The sequence below is a fragment of the Lepisosteus platostomus genome, chromosome 14 (genome assembly GCF_059453375.1).
Source record: "Lepisosteus platostomus isolate fLepPlt1 chromosome 14, fLepPlt1.hap1, whole genome shotgun sequence".
Taxonomy (NCBI): domain Eukaryota; kingdom Metazoa; phylum Chordata; class Actinopteri; order Semionotiformes; family Lepisosteidae; genus Lepisosteus; species Lepisosteus platostomus.
In genome coordinates this window covers 7,635,151-7,650,007 of record NC_142624.1, presented here as the reverse complement: position 1 = coordinate 7,650,007, position 14,857 = coordinate 7,635,151, and the positions used below count along the sequence as shown (strand labels likewise).

At 43.4% G+C, this 14,857-nt stretch overlaps 1 protein-coding gene across 1 annotated transcript in view; it reads left to right on the top strand.

The window, feature by feature from the left end:
- slc23a3 (solute carrier family 23 member 3) overlaps positions 1–14,857 on the top strand; it is a 31,449-nt gene that overhangs the window by 11,840 nt on the left and 4,752 nt on the right. The window contains exons 4-9 of the mRNA XM_088606826.1: positions 2,987–3,063; positions 3,753–3,934; positions 4,371–4,494; positions 5,919–6,069; positions 9,454–9,707; positions 11,354–11,459. Coding sequence (XP_088462952.1) covers positions 2,987–3,063; positions 3,753–3,934; positions 4,371–4,494; positions 5,919–6,069; positions 9,454–9,707; positions 11,354–11,459 — 894 coding nt within the window. The remainder of the gene's footprint in view (positions 1–2,986; positions 3,064–3,752; positions 3,935–4,370; positions 4,495–5,918; positions 6,070–9,453; positions 9,708–11,353; positions 11,460–14,857) is intronic.

Genomic DNA, 14,857 nt, shown 5'->3' with positions numbered 1-14,857 from the left:
TCTCTGCAGTCGAGACACAGTGGAGCAGCTTACTCCATAGTGTCTGGCAATGCTGGCACATGACATGCCTGCCTGCAGCATGCCGATGGCCCTCTCCCTTGCTTCTGGTGACATTCGAGGCATTATGGAATGCACAGAAAACTGGCCTTTTCCTTGCAGTAGCCTAAGCTTTGAATGAAAGCCTTTTTAAAGGTGAGCTGATCAGGCATTGTTCCACCCGGACCTTGTAGGGTAAAAGTGCACACGATCTCGTGTGATCAACAGTTCTTCACTGCACAAGATGTATTGCTGGTCAGAGGGCTTAAAACAAATCGACAACTTTTTGTGAAAGTACATAAGCTATAACTATAGCATTCTCATTCCAGAAAATGTGGCGTTTCTTGTTTCCATCAGTATACTTTGTTGCAGACTTTATATGGGATTTGGACAGGATTTCCACTCTTCCATGCAGGCCAACATTGTGGAGTGACTGGGGTACTGTGTCGTGCATGTTTTTTTGCCAGCTCAGCTGTCATGGATGTCGGAAAGGACGAACCGTGGAATGGCAGGAGAGCGAAAATAGACCCTATGCATAGCAGCGAGATGGGGTTAGCCCAGGCTCAGCTGTTCAGGAAATGCCATATAGAAACCTATGCCCTCAGGCCACGGACAGGAGCGACCTGGTGCTAGCCGGGTCTCAGGACATCTGAACCTCAATGCTGAGCGAGGAGCAGAGCAGAAGCAGGAAGTAAATAGGCTTCACAACAAGACACACCAGGAAGACATGAATAATCACAGGGAACTAGGAACAGGAGAAAAGTAGAGCGCCCTCTTGGTGTACTGGGCGTGACATCAGCCTTTGAACTCTGTAGCTCTTTCAAAGTCACCGTTGGCCTCACAGTTCCATCACTGAGCAGCTCCCCCTTTTCTGTCTGTTCAGTCAGGAAGGATCTAGGAAGTGTCTGGATGTAATGATCCACATTCTGCTTCTTAATGATTGAGTACAGTACTCAAAGGGCTATTCCATGCTTTTGAAGTTTTTGAATAGATTCCAGTGTATCTATTCTTTACTCTGCTTTTCTTAATGTTTATGCTTAACAGCCATGTGTTTCAACTGGCCATATAAGTGTTTATCATAATTTTATCAATTTGTGTATTCACGTTTCCATATAGTTGACAGCTTAGTAAGTATTGATTTTGCCTGTAATCTGGACAAAACCACAACAGGCAGATCTCTCAGTGAGAAGGCAGATATCCTTACATAGACCTCTAACCGCTCTGAAACAGATTGTTAAAACCTTCCCCATGTTAGAGCACAATTCCTAATGCGCTTGACAAGGCAGGTGTTGCGAGATGATTAAAAGTAAAGACAGCACATCTGGGCTGTGCAGGAATGGTGAGGCAGAGCCTTTTTATTTTTCTTTCTCAAAGTGAAAAAAAGAAGGCTTTTTCTCGGCCCGTTTGTCTCCCGAAAAGAAGCTCACTCAGTCATCCGTTTCTATCTTTCCCTCGAGCTTCTTTCAGCAGAGTTTGGGCTCTCTTGCAGAGCTCAGGTATACAGCTTTACTTGCAGCCCCGTGTACCTGCTGAGAAGTCACAGGCCACAAAATACTGAGGAGCGGAGCTGTCAGATAGCAGCAGTAAAAAGACCGACAGCTGTGTTCTCTTAATTAATAATAATAATAATAATAATAATAATAATAATAATAATAATAATAATAATTGCTTACACTTATTACACTCCACTCAAAGTGCTTTACAGGTAATGTTTCACTCCCCTCCACCACCACCAATGTGCAGCATCCACCTGGATGATATGACGGCAGCCATAGTGTGCCAGAACGCTTACCACACATCAGCTATTAGTAGGGAGGAGAGCAGAGTAATGAAGCCAATTCATAGATGGGGATTATTAGGAGGCCATGATTGGTAAGGGCCAATGGGAAATTTGGCCAGAACACCGGGGTTACATCCCTATTCTTTTCGAGAAACACACTAGGAGTTTTAATGACCACAGAGTCAGGACCTCAGTTTTACGTAACATCCGAAGGACAGCGCCTGTTTACAGTATAGTGTCCCCGTCACTATACTGGGGCATTAGGACCCACATGGACCACAGGGTGAGCGCCCCCTGCTGGTCCCACTAACACCTCTTCCAGCAGCAACCTTCGTTTTTCCCAGGAGGTCTTCCATCCAGGTACTGACCAGGCCCACACCTGCTGAGCTTCAGTGGATTGCCAGTTGTGAGTTGCAGGGTGATGTAGCTGCTGGCCATATCTCTTAGGCAGTGTCACACCAGGTTTACTAAGCACATGAGAAATGCAGTAGTACTGTATATTACATATTAAAAAGAAAGCAAGCATTTAGCCTTTAGCTTTTATTTAAGATATCCAGTGAAATTGTAATTTTGCATTATCTAACCCTTTGTAGGGTCAAAAACTTCTGACGCTGATGCAGATGTGGCCAGGTTCAATGGTGTCTTAGTTCCTTGAAATATACTAGAGATATAATCCTTCTAAAGGAAATGTTAATTCATTGATTTACCCCGAATATTGTACATAAGCCCCTGAAAGTCTTAACTTTTTAAGCAAGAGTTCAGACAACTGTTCAGGCAATTCAAAATCAAAATGGTCTATCTCAGCCAGCATTATACTGTTATAAACTAGCTGGGGTCAGCACCAAACCTGAGCATTGGGTAAAATGTGAAGCATGAGAGTTCTTTTGATTCTCCAGCAAGGTGATAAAGCATTCAATCAAAGTCAAGCTTGACAAAACTAGAAAAGCTAGAAAAGGCTAGAAGAGCTCATTTTCATTCCAAGAAAGAAACAAATGACATCTTTTCCATATTCTGGAATGCGTTTGTCATCAACTAACCGCTTAAACGGTGCTTTCTTTAGGCACAGAAAACGGCAATGTTTGCTTGGAATAGAACTACTGACAGTATAGTCAGCCCTGGGGCATGTTGACTTTGCCTGGTAAAACATTAATTCAGAGTGCTTTATTTCAGGGAGTGAGGTCACGTGCAGTGGTCCATGGTGTGGAACTAAAGAAGACACCATTACCTGGAATAAGCCAATCAGAGAGGTAATGCCTTCACCGATAACTAATACATGGATATGCTTTTCTTTATGGATTACATGATGCAACATACTGTATGTCCACTGAAAAATGCAGTAAAGACAGTATGCACTATATATGAAACCCTCCATAAGCTTCAATTCCCTCTGGCCCAACTATAAGTAATTACCAATTGTAAATACATTTAGCTGCTATTTCAGAAAGGGAAAGATGTTAATGTAGGATGAAAGCCAGCAAAACTGTATGACGTACCACAGTTCAGGAGCATGTCAGGCATACATGTTACTGTCACATTTTTGCAACAGACTCACATACTGTTCCATTGAACATGTGAGGGATGAGCTGGGTTGAAGCCTGATAGAGAACAATGAACAGGCACAAGCTTGACAAGCACTTGCAGGCGTTTTATAGAGGTTTACTGGAGACGGCCACATCACAAGTGCTTCTCTAGTAAAGTCCTGATGAATCTAAATCACAGATTAAGTGTTTAAAAGTGTTTATTATTGGCAATCTACTGTATTTGCAGTAAACTCCTTTAATAAGCAACTCCTTTTGATGAGTAAAGATCTGAAAATCCTGGGTAAATGCAGCTCCCCAGATTAAAATGATAACGCTGGCTATAAAATTACAGCGCAGAAAGAGGACCGATCTGTATAACACTAAATAACAACTCAATCTGTCTCTTTCCTCTGCAGCTCCAAGGAGCTGTTGTAGCAGCAGGACTAGTTCAGGTGCTCCTGGGAATCTCAGGCCTGAGTGGTCTAATCCTGTGGCACTGTGGCCCATTGGTGATTGCACCCATGCTCTGTATCATTGGGTTTTCCATCTACAAGGAAGCTGCGCTGCTCTGCTCATCACACTGGGGTATTGCCACACTGTGAGTTATTAATGTGCTTGTCGTGGAAGTTCTCTTGAAAAGTTGTCTCTTCGGTTTCACACTAACGCATTGCAGTTGGCTGCGAATAAACTGCTTGTTATGGGTAGAACCAAGGTGTCTCTTTTTTTTCCAATGGGAGTCACTTTCGGCGAGGAAAGGAGAGAAACAAAATGCACCAGTTTGCTTGGTTTATTCTACTGACACCTGGTCATCGGACTAGCAGTAAAAGGGAACACAGAAATAGCCATTATATGATGAAGGATAAAAATGGATAAAAAACCTCTAGTGCATTATGAAAGAAAATAAGATTAATCCTTATATTGTTAGCAATCTTATGGATATTTGTGAGTTGTGCTGTTTCACTAGAATCCTGGCAATTCTACAGCTCAGATAAGCTCAGAGAAGTTGGTGTAATGTTTTTTTTTTCTTTCTGCAGCATAGTACTCCTCATTGTCATCTTGTCTCAACACCTGCATGACTGCTTTTTCCCAGCCTGGGGAACATGTGTACCAGAAGAGTCTCCCAAACCTTCTTACTACCCAGCCTGCAGGATGCTCTCAGTAAGACATGCTAGAGATTCTATGTATCTTTTGTACGAGGTTGGCCTATGTTTCCATTGGAAAAAGTTTTGATAAACAGCAAAGCAGGGATTGAGAACATCTTATTGACCTGCTTTTAATGCTGAGAACCATCTTATAATATATCAGATCACGTTATAGAAGAGCATAGTAAATCTGCATTAAAAAATCAAATACATTAATGAATAACCCACAAATCCAGTCTACTGTGCAATTGTGATTTTGTTTCTCCATGACATTGGCGGCAACAAAAAATTGTTAAGAAAAAGACATGAGACAGCATTTTGGCCTCTTCCTTGCCTGAGATACAAATGATTTTATTGTATTGCACATTGAACCAAACTCACATTTTCAAATAATGTATTAATTCTGAGAAGTCACATTCTGGTGTCAGTCCCAGCTACTGTAGTGGGCTAGAAAGATATTGTAATCAAACTTCAAACAGCAAAAAAATGCCAAGAAAATTAAAGCAACACTGTCATTTTCATTTCAAATGTGTAGAATTTAATTGTTGTTTTTTAGTAAAAATATGCATTACTTAGGGAGCAAAGTTCAGAGAAGGGATCTTACCCAAAATTCCTATTAGCTGGCCAAGTACATCTGTAATAGTCTCCTTTCTGTTAATTACTATCAAGGAAATAAGGATCTGGTATCCCATTTCAGTCAGATTCATGAAGGCTGTAATCACAAGAATTATTTTTAATTACATTTAAAATAACTTTCTTGCAGTTTCTTGCAGTTCACATACATACAACTGAAAATAAAAATACTGTAGTTGTAAAATAGAGGAGGCCATCGGCCCATCAAGCAAACTTGACGGTAGCTAAATGATCGCCTTTTTTTATCTTGTACCAGATTATCTGTATACATACCAGAAATTATACCTACTATACATGTAATACAGTATATGCTGTACATACTGGTGGAAATTCTAAAATATGAAGTTTTAAACAAATGTTTGATGCTCTTGTGCAGACAGGTACAGTCTATGCTATAGAAAGGTTTCAGATGACCAAAATAGCTGAAGCCTTCTTCAGCAACACGTGTCCTCCCTTCCTTTATCATGTGTGCTTTTACAGATTATAACCTTTCAACCTTTGCTTGGTGCAGAATCCCAGAAAAGACGCATTTTAGTTTTCAATTCATTTACAAGGTGCCAAGGTTCACTAATCATAAAAGATTTCCTGGCTGACCCTGCGCTCTGACCCCAAGCTTCTCTCCTTGTCTGTGCGTCTCATGGAGAGCAAACTGGGGGATGCGAAAAAAGACAAATTCCTAACACAAGAAATTGTGTATGGCCAATAAAGTGATCTTAAGATTTAGCTCTGAGTAGTGACTGTAGGACACAGGTCTCTGGAGAATCATTGCACGGTGATTCACTTCCAGTGTTTTTCCTGCCTTTGTAGGTGCTACTTCCTCTTCTGTGTGTTTGGATCATCTGTGTCCCTCTGGAAATCACAGGTGTCTATCCTCTAAAACACCCAAAGGAACTCAGCCAGCTGTCAAGACCAATAAACCTCACCTACCAAGTTCCCTGGCTGAGACTGCCTATTCCAGGTATTGTAGTCCTGGTACAGTGAATATTGAACTCATTTTCTCTGAAAATAATCATAGTGTTGTGAACTAAAGCTCACATTGTTGTTCTATGAATATTATAATATTTTGCTGGATGCAGCAACTGCTACTGCCTCTTGTAGTTAAAATACAGGAGAGCTTGCAGGTCTGCCCTTTACTTATTCAGATGAGAGTAGAGTCAAATCTCTACAGTCTAAAGGTATTTCACCGATGTTATAAGTTTTACATGAGTGGACTTATATTGTCCGTAGAACGTCTATCACTCACTCACTCAACATTTCACTGGGGACAGTAACATTCAAGAATTTCATGTGAATGTTGGGAATATTTGGTGAGATAGCTTTGGCTTAACCATCTTGGTTAATGGGCAGCCTCCTGGCCAAAGGACAAGGGGGCTTGAGGCCCGTTCTGACTGAGTGAACCAAGGGGCAGCTGTAAAATAGAGACGGGGCAGAGGAGGGATGCTTGAGAGGAATATGAAGGGAGGTGTTTGTGTTTGACATACACATGTATAGCTCATGTTACAGTTCCACTTCCTTGCAACCAGAGGGTGCCTCAAGCATTCCACGATCCATGATTTTAATTGGCCGGGACGATGTTCAAGGGTGTCAGGAGCTGCCCCTAGGGAGAATTGACCAAACGGCGCCACATGCCCCGGTTGCAGCTAAGGGGCAGATCACGCAGATGGCTGCCTTAAGTATTAGCCTAGGAATCCACACCTCCCTGCCCCCAGCTCTCTATCTTCAGGGCTCTCATTCACTTCAGTGGCCATCAAGGCCTCCTAATAATCCCCATCTATGAATTGGCTTCATTACTCTGCTCTCCTCCCCACTGAGAGCTGGTGTGTGATGAGTGTTCTGGCGCACTATGGCTGCCGTCGCATCATCCAGGTGGATGCTGCACATTGGTGGTGGTGGAGGGGAGTCCCCATTACCTGTAAAGCGCTTTGAGTGGAGTGTCCAGACAAAGCGCTATATAAGTGTAAGCAATTATTATAATGCTCAGTCTTGTCACCTCAGGTTTGAGTTCTGGTCTTTCACTTTCCTGTTTATCCTGATTCTTGTACCCAGTGCCTTGCCTTGTTTCTTCCCCTGTTTCTGCCACAGCCCATTGTCCTGTTCTTTTTCTTCTTTCTTAAATTGTTTTCTCCTGGTTCCTCTGTGTTTCCATTGCCCTGCGTCTTGTTCTGGTTTTCCTCGGATTGCCTTCCTGGATTCTGAATTTGGCCTGTTCTTGGACTTGGCCTGTGGATTTCAGTGTCCAGTCGCTACTTTTCATTTCTAGTCTGTTGGTTCCTCCACAGCGTCCACTTCCTTGGTTGTCTGGCTGTTTAGGCAGTCTTTTATATCATTTGGCTGCCTAGGCAGCCCTTACAGTTAAAGTTACAGTGTTTTTTTTTTATTTCATCAATGCAGAAAGACTTATATTTGAATCTCTGGTTCAATTTTGGAAAGCATTTTAAGTTAGAATCGATCAGCTGAGAAGAATGTTTCCGTAAAAACAACTGCATAAAATCACTTTATTTATATATTCTTTTCCCCTTGTCCAGCCCCAGAAATGTTTTATTTTGCCAACACTAAACATCTGAAAGAAGCATATACCCCCTCCACTTTTAACTGCTTTATCCAATTCAGGGTTGAATGCTCAATTGGATTTAAACATGAATAATAACTTGGTCACTTATATTTTTTTCTCCGGATGATCAACTCTTGATCAACTGCTTTTGTTTTTGGATCTGTGTCATGCTGCATGACGAAGCACCGCCCAGTACATAGTACAGTATGGCTGTGTCATGCCCTCTGCAGCCAGAGGGCGCTCCGTCTCTGTCCTGTCTCTTGTTTCCAGTGCTTTGCTGTCCTTCCAGTGTTTCTCTCTGGGGCTATATATTTCTGGGTCTTTCATTTGCCTTCGCTCAGCATTGACGTTCGGATGTCCTGAAACCTGCCTAGCACCAGGTCGCCCCACGTCCGCTACCTGATTTCTATACGCCATTTCCTGAACTGCTGAGCCTCGGCTAACCCCCGTCTCGCCGCTACACATAGGGTCTTTTTCGCTCTCCTGCTATTCCATGGTTCGTCCTTTCCGACATCCGTGACAGGCTGATTGTTAACTGCATCAATGATTTCTTTCCAAATACTTTTGCTCCTTCAAAATAAAAAGGTTTGACAGTATCAATTTGTTTAATTGCACTAAGAGGTAGAACTAAGTTAGAACTGGTCTGACTATAAAAAACAAAACACTAAGTTGTACTAATCTATCATGCTGTTTGCATAATAGAGTTCCTAGTGATAATTAATTGAGACTTTACTGTCTGAATACCTTCGAAGGGCAACTGTTGTGAATAATTAGAGCTGTCAAGACGGTAAGCGTTCAAGACAGAAGACTAGCTCTTCATTAGCCTGAACTTTCGATTTTATTGATATGTCTTGCTCACCTATTTCAGCACAGTTTGCTTCTCATTCTCAACTCTCTATATTGAATTGGCCATTGTTGGGGTTTCTTTGCCTGCTTCAATCAACTTTTCTAACCTTAAATATTAAAATAGCGATAAATATCTAGAAATATCAATCTCCTTTCGGATCATGAACACGACAAGCTGCTGTACCAGGAAATTAAGCAGCTTTTAATCTTCTGACCCCCTCCTAACCCGTCAGTTGAGACCCCAGACTCTCACCTTCCCTGACCCCTCGGTCATAATCTCCCCCCTCCCCTTGTGGCTACTGGGCCTCCTGCACCCGGCTGTAAATCTCAGTTTACTTCTAATTTGCACTTGCACCACAATATTCACATTGTTTTCACTAAAGCCAGAGTAATGCCGCCCATTCATGAAGAATGGCAAAGCAACAGGAGGTTTCCCTTTCAGAAAATATGGGGGAAAACTTGCTTGGGAAATAAGCTAAACTACCCACCAAGTACCAGCACAGATTGCTATCACCACAGACACCAGAGATATATAGGAATAATTCTGCTGTACCATATCACCCACTTACTTTTCAGATGTTACTCTTTAACACCCTCCACAATTATGATATTTTTTTCCGTCTTCTATTCTGCTGTTTCCCCGGTGATGGTTTAAGCACAGCAGCGTCCTCACGTTTAATCTTGCTCCTGAGTTATCACAGAAAAAAATGCAGCCCACGAATCTCGGTCCAGCCCAAATTCTCTAACCCAAAATATTTTTTTTAAAACGAGTACATGAAATTGTGGAAAATCAATGGTGTTTCTCAAGCTAAATGTGCGTAATGTTCCACTGGCTGTGTTTGTACTTGAATTAGCCTGAGAAAATGGTTGAAAAGGCCTGGTTGTCTCCACTGTTCTTTTTGCTGATGGCGGCTGGTGGATACAAGAGCTCTCTCTGTTTTACAGGAGGGGGAGACCTGCCGCTTCTGACCCCCCGCTGCATCACTGCAGGCATCGCGGCTGCCCTTTCCGCGGCCATCAGCTCACAGGGCTGCTACATGGTGACCGCCCGGCTCCTCGAGGCCCCCCCTCCTCCCCCTGGGGCCTGTAACCGGGGTCTGGCTTCAGAAGGCCTGGGCAGCATCATTGCTGGCATGCTGGGCAGCGTGGGAGGTACCAGCACTAGCGTTCCTAATGCCTGTGCACTGGGACTCAACCAGGTATTAATGCTTTGAATTTCTAGGCAATGATATACTATTTTGCTGCTTTCCTAACATTACCTACTCTAGGATAACACCTGTGCTGCCCTGGGCTGGTATCTTTTTGTCCCAGGCCTCACCTCACTGGTGTCACGATCGTCATCCCTCCCCTCGTATTTTAGTTCATTACGTGCACCTGCCCCCTGTTTAGTCTGCCAATATTTAAGCCTGGTGCTCCCGCTATTCCTGGCTCAGCATTGAGAGGTGGATGCCTGGAAGCCTGCCTTCCAGTGGGTCCAGGAGAGACCCAATAGCATAGGCTTTATCACGACATCCTGACCGTCTGAGTCCGGGGCTCGGAGCGCCTGGCCTTGTTACCCTGGTTTTTATTCCCTGTTCCTGTTCTGGATCCCATTCCGGTTTTTAACCTTGTTTGTCTCGGATGGATCCTCCGGTTCCTGGACTCTGGACTGCGCCCCGGATTCCCCCTTTTGGATTTGTTTGCCTGCTCCATGCCCCCCGAGCCCGGGATCACTGCCAGCACACACCCCCTGTCTGTCAACCCGTCCTGATCCTCTACGTCTTTTCTATGTTGTCCTTCTCCGGATTATACCGTCTGCATAGGGTCCTGAACTACACTTCAACTGGGGGGCCTCACCTCAGCCGAGGGTGCGTGGTCCTCCTCTTGAACCCTTTGGCTGTGTTTCTCGACTTGAGGCGAATTTGGAACTTTTACCATAGACCGTGTTTCTCGAATAAAAAGTTCTCGGCAGTGAGAAAAAACATCCCCCTTTCAGTGCCGAATCTACCATTCCTTAGGAGTTTCAAAATGCCCACCTTAATCCTCCCAGACATTTATCCGCGAAGTACTGGGTGTCATACATATACAATTATGTAATCACAATGTTTTTTTTTTATTTGTAAAATGCATTCTACAAATAAAAAAAAAGTACTGAGCTTTCAGAGGGCCTGCCGGTACCTAAATGGGCAACACTGTGGCTATTAGGCATTAAAGCCTAGGGCAGTGAAAATTGTGGTATTTTTCAGTATTTAAAATTTGTCTATCTAATATTCACAATTAAGGTTGGGAACACGGACAGATTTTTGAAAGTATTGGAACAGTGTCTCAGCTACTCATAAAGGTAAAGTTCTGTGCAGCTGGTTCTGACTCCCGTGAAGTGTGTTTTAAAGACCTTATGTGGGACGGTATAATCTGGAAGAGTCTGGACATCAGGGGAAACACTTCAGGAATTATTCGGGGAACACACACAGTGGGCAAAAGCAGTGATGCAGTGCACAGGGGAAAACTCAAAAGGCGACCAAGTCCAAGCAGGTCCAAAAAGGGGTAATCAGGGTGAAGTACGTGATCCGAGAACCGGGAGATCCATCCAAGACATACAGTAGTCTTTTAAATCTACCATCATGGATGAACCAGGGAAAGCAGGCTTGTTCAGGTGTCGTTCTTGACTGGAAACAAGACACTTATCTCAATAGGCAGCAGACAAGGGGAAGGGAAATTTGGAATCATGAAGCTCTGATTCTGCAGTTGCCCAATTGATGACATTCATTTGAATCCTCAGCACTAGAAAACATGGGTGTCATATACTATACCTCCAGTATAGTGTCTGTCATTATGAAGCATCTAAACCTCTGCAATTTTTTTACAGTGTGGCTCCAGACAAACAATCCAGCTCTCTGCGCTGCTCTGTGTATGCCTGGGAGTGTCCCCCAAACTCACACAGATGCTGACTACAATTCCTTTGGCAGTGCACGGTACCCCTGCTCTTCTCTGCTGAATATATCTTTTGTCTGATTGATGTCTATACTGTTTGTACTGATACAATTCTGAAAGGTGTTCAACCCACACAAGTCAGGTTTAAAACTGGGTTGATTCTCGTAATTATTGGTTCAAGCTCCAATACTGTTAGATCCATGGACGTTTAGTAGGCTCCAAACACTCTATTCCACAGCCTAGTATTCACATATTAGTCAGCCAAGTAAGCTAAAAGAGCACATCTGACAAATATTTTAGCACTTTCTAGTTGAAACAATCACATTCACTCTTTAATTTTCTTTAATTAATATTATTAAACTATACTTATTTAATGTAATGTTTGCAAAGTTTATTGAACACCTGAGCAGGCTTGCATACTTTATTGACCACTTACTGTATAACCTTTGTAGACATGATCCTTTTATCTAAATCCACATAATCCTTTGGAAACTAAAATCTCCTTTGCTGCAGCCACTTGGATTTTCAATGGGGTCAACCACCCTACAGTACGTCATATAAGGACAGGAGAGTAACCTCTTCTGAGCAGGTGTCACGGATGTCGGAAGGGACGAACCGTGGAATAGCAGGAGAGCGAAAAGACCCTATGCGTAGCGGCGAGACGGGGGTTAGCCCGGGCTCAGCTGTTCAGGGAATGCCGTATAGAAACCTATGCCCTCAGGTAGCGGACGTGGGGGGAACTGGTGCTAGGCGGGTCTCAGGACATCCGAACGCCAATGCTGAGTGAAGGCAGAATGAAAGACCCGGAAATATATAGCCCCAGAGAGAGAGAAACACCGGAAGGACAGCAAAGAACTGGAAATGAGAGACAGGACAGAGAAGGAGCACCCTCAGGCTGCAGAGGGCGTGACAGCAGTTTAACTGCAAACCTCATGTCAGTCACGAGAGCCGGGTCAGACTCCCGTGAAATGCGTGGTTAAAAACCCTATGTGAGAGGGTATAATCTGGAAGTGACTGGGGTAGGACATCAGGGAAGACACAGCAGGATCAGGTCGGGTAGAAACACTGGGGGTGGTGACGGCCGTGATCTGGTGCATGGGGGGAGCGCAAGCGAACAAGTCCAAAAGGAAGTCTAATGGGGGAAATCAGGGCGCAGTCCAAGGTCCAGGTGCTGGGAGATCCATCCGAGACGAACACAGGGAACAGGGAACTAGGAATACGGATAGTTAAAACCATAACGGGACAAGGCGCTGTGAGCCCCGGACTCAGTACATCTGGGGCTGAACTATCTAGGTCAGGACATCTGGGGATAAGGCCTTAGACTGATCTTGAGCCCAGTGGAGAGGTCGGCCTTCAGACGTCCCTCTTCCAAAGCTGAGCCCAGAACTACGGAGACTCCGGGCTTCTCTCTCTCATCCTAGCGTTAATCCTGCATCAGCAGGGTCCGCTTGTAGCCCGTCTCCATTTGGTGGTTTGAACCAAATCTTTGAGCTGACGTTGCCATTAAATGCGACCGAGAAGACTCCAATCGGTGTGTCGCTCCGCCTGCCTTCGGGGGGGGGGAGGAGAACAAAGTAATGTAGCCAATTCATAGAGGGGGATTATTAGGAGGCATGGGAAATTTGGCCAAGACACCGGGGTTACACCCCTACTCTTTTTGAGAAACACCCTGGGATTTTAAATGACCACAGAGTCAGGACTTCGGTTTTACGTCTCATCCGAAAGACGGCGCTTGTTTACAGTATAGTGTCCCCGTCACTATACTGGGGCATAAGGACCCACATGGACTGCAAGGTGAGCAGAACTACGGAGACGCCGGGCTTAAATAGGGAAAAGGGAATAAGACACAGCTGGGAGAAATAAAACTGGAAACGAAAAAAGGTAGGAGTGCCCTCTAGAGGAGGAATGACGACCGTGACAGTCACAGGTTAGTCTTGTCCATGTAACAATCGGGTTAAATAACTAAAAGTATAGTGGTGGTCTTCGTATTACGATTCTGAGGGCTTCAGTGCAACGAGCTTTAAATATCTCAACCAATCCATTAATAACTAACAATCTTCCTCGCTACCAATGCATGAAAGTGCTATACAAGTGAATTGCAGGCAAAAAGAATCACAAAACTAGAAAAATGCAACACCAGGCAAAAGGAACGGAATTTGTGACTGCGGCAAATTCACAAAGGCACACATGTGCTCTTGGAGGACTCTTTTCTATTCCTCTCACGGGGCCTGGAGAAATACGGACTTTTGAATTGGGCCGGGAAGTTCTCATAACACTTCAAGAGTCAAATATGCAGTTAAGAGAAGAGTACACCTGAAACTAAATCGTTTTTAACCCTCAAAATGCAAACCTCGTTACTTCCAGCTGCTCTGAAAAGGTTACACATTCTATAAGGAACTTTAGTCAAATATAAAGATTTCTCACAAGCTTTATAAAAATCACTGCATGCAGTGTGACTTTTTACTTAAATATTAAGGGGAGAAACATATTAAGTTTAACCCTAATTAAGTTCAGCTAAACGATAAGACCAGAAAGCAGTGTAAAGTGTGCTGATGGCACTGATTCCCCACTCCTGAAGAACCCACAGTACTTACAGTGTATACGTAGGGCCTGAACTATCTGTATGTCAGTCCTTCAGCATCAAGAGATATATTCTCTTCCGAGGCCACTTATTAAGCAATCATCACCACGTGAGTCATTTAATTACTACTATTTCCATGCGTAATTGTGTAGTTTTACAGCAATATACATGGCTATTAGCACTCAATCATGAGTGCTAATAGCTCATTCATTTAATAGTATCTCAGCCAACGTGGCATTTTATGTTATGTAATGCATCAAAGGAATAGTTTTGCCTTTTTAGGTAGAAATACTAAATTGGGAAAATGAGTGCAGTGCTGTAACACGTGATGTGGTCAGTGGTTGGGTAGGAACTACTGTGGGTAGATGAACTATTTAGATGTGAGTGGCAGACTTAGAGGTAGCTGTGTAATAATTAGACACCCAGTTGGAAATGAGACAGTAATTGACATAACTTATAATTAATTACTGTACTTGATTCAGCTGAAGGATGGCTCTGGATTTCAGTACTACTATATTATCAGCTGACCCCACTGTTAATTTGATGGGTATTCTTGTCTATAAAATAGTGTACTGCAAAACATAACCATTGAATTAATTTCTATTACTGTTTTGAAATAAATGCCCAAATCTAAAGTTAATATAACCCCACTCTTTTTCACTAGTCTGCATGTGTAGATATCTGTGGGAGACATGAGTGAAGTCAGGTGACACAGTGAAGACAGCAACACCCTATGTCTTTATTCTCACCCACTGCTGAGATTATGAGCTCAGAACACACTTGCATGACAGAGTACAACTGCTTATTTTCAGGTTTTCAGGCAGAGTACGTTGTTGTCTCATCACCCTTCATCACACC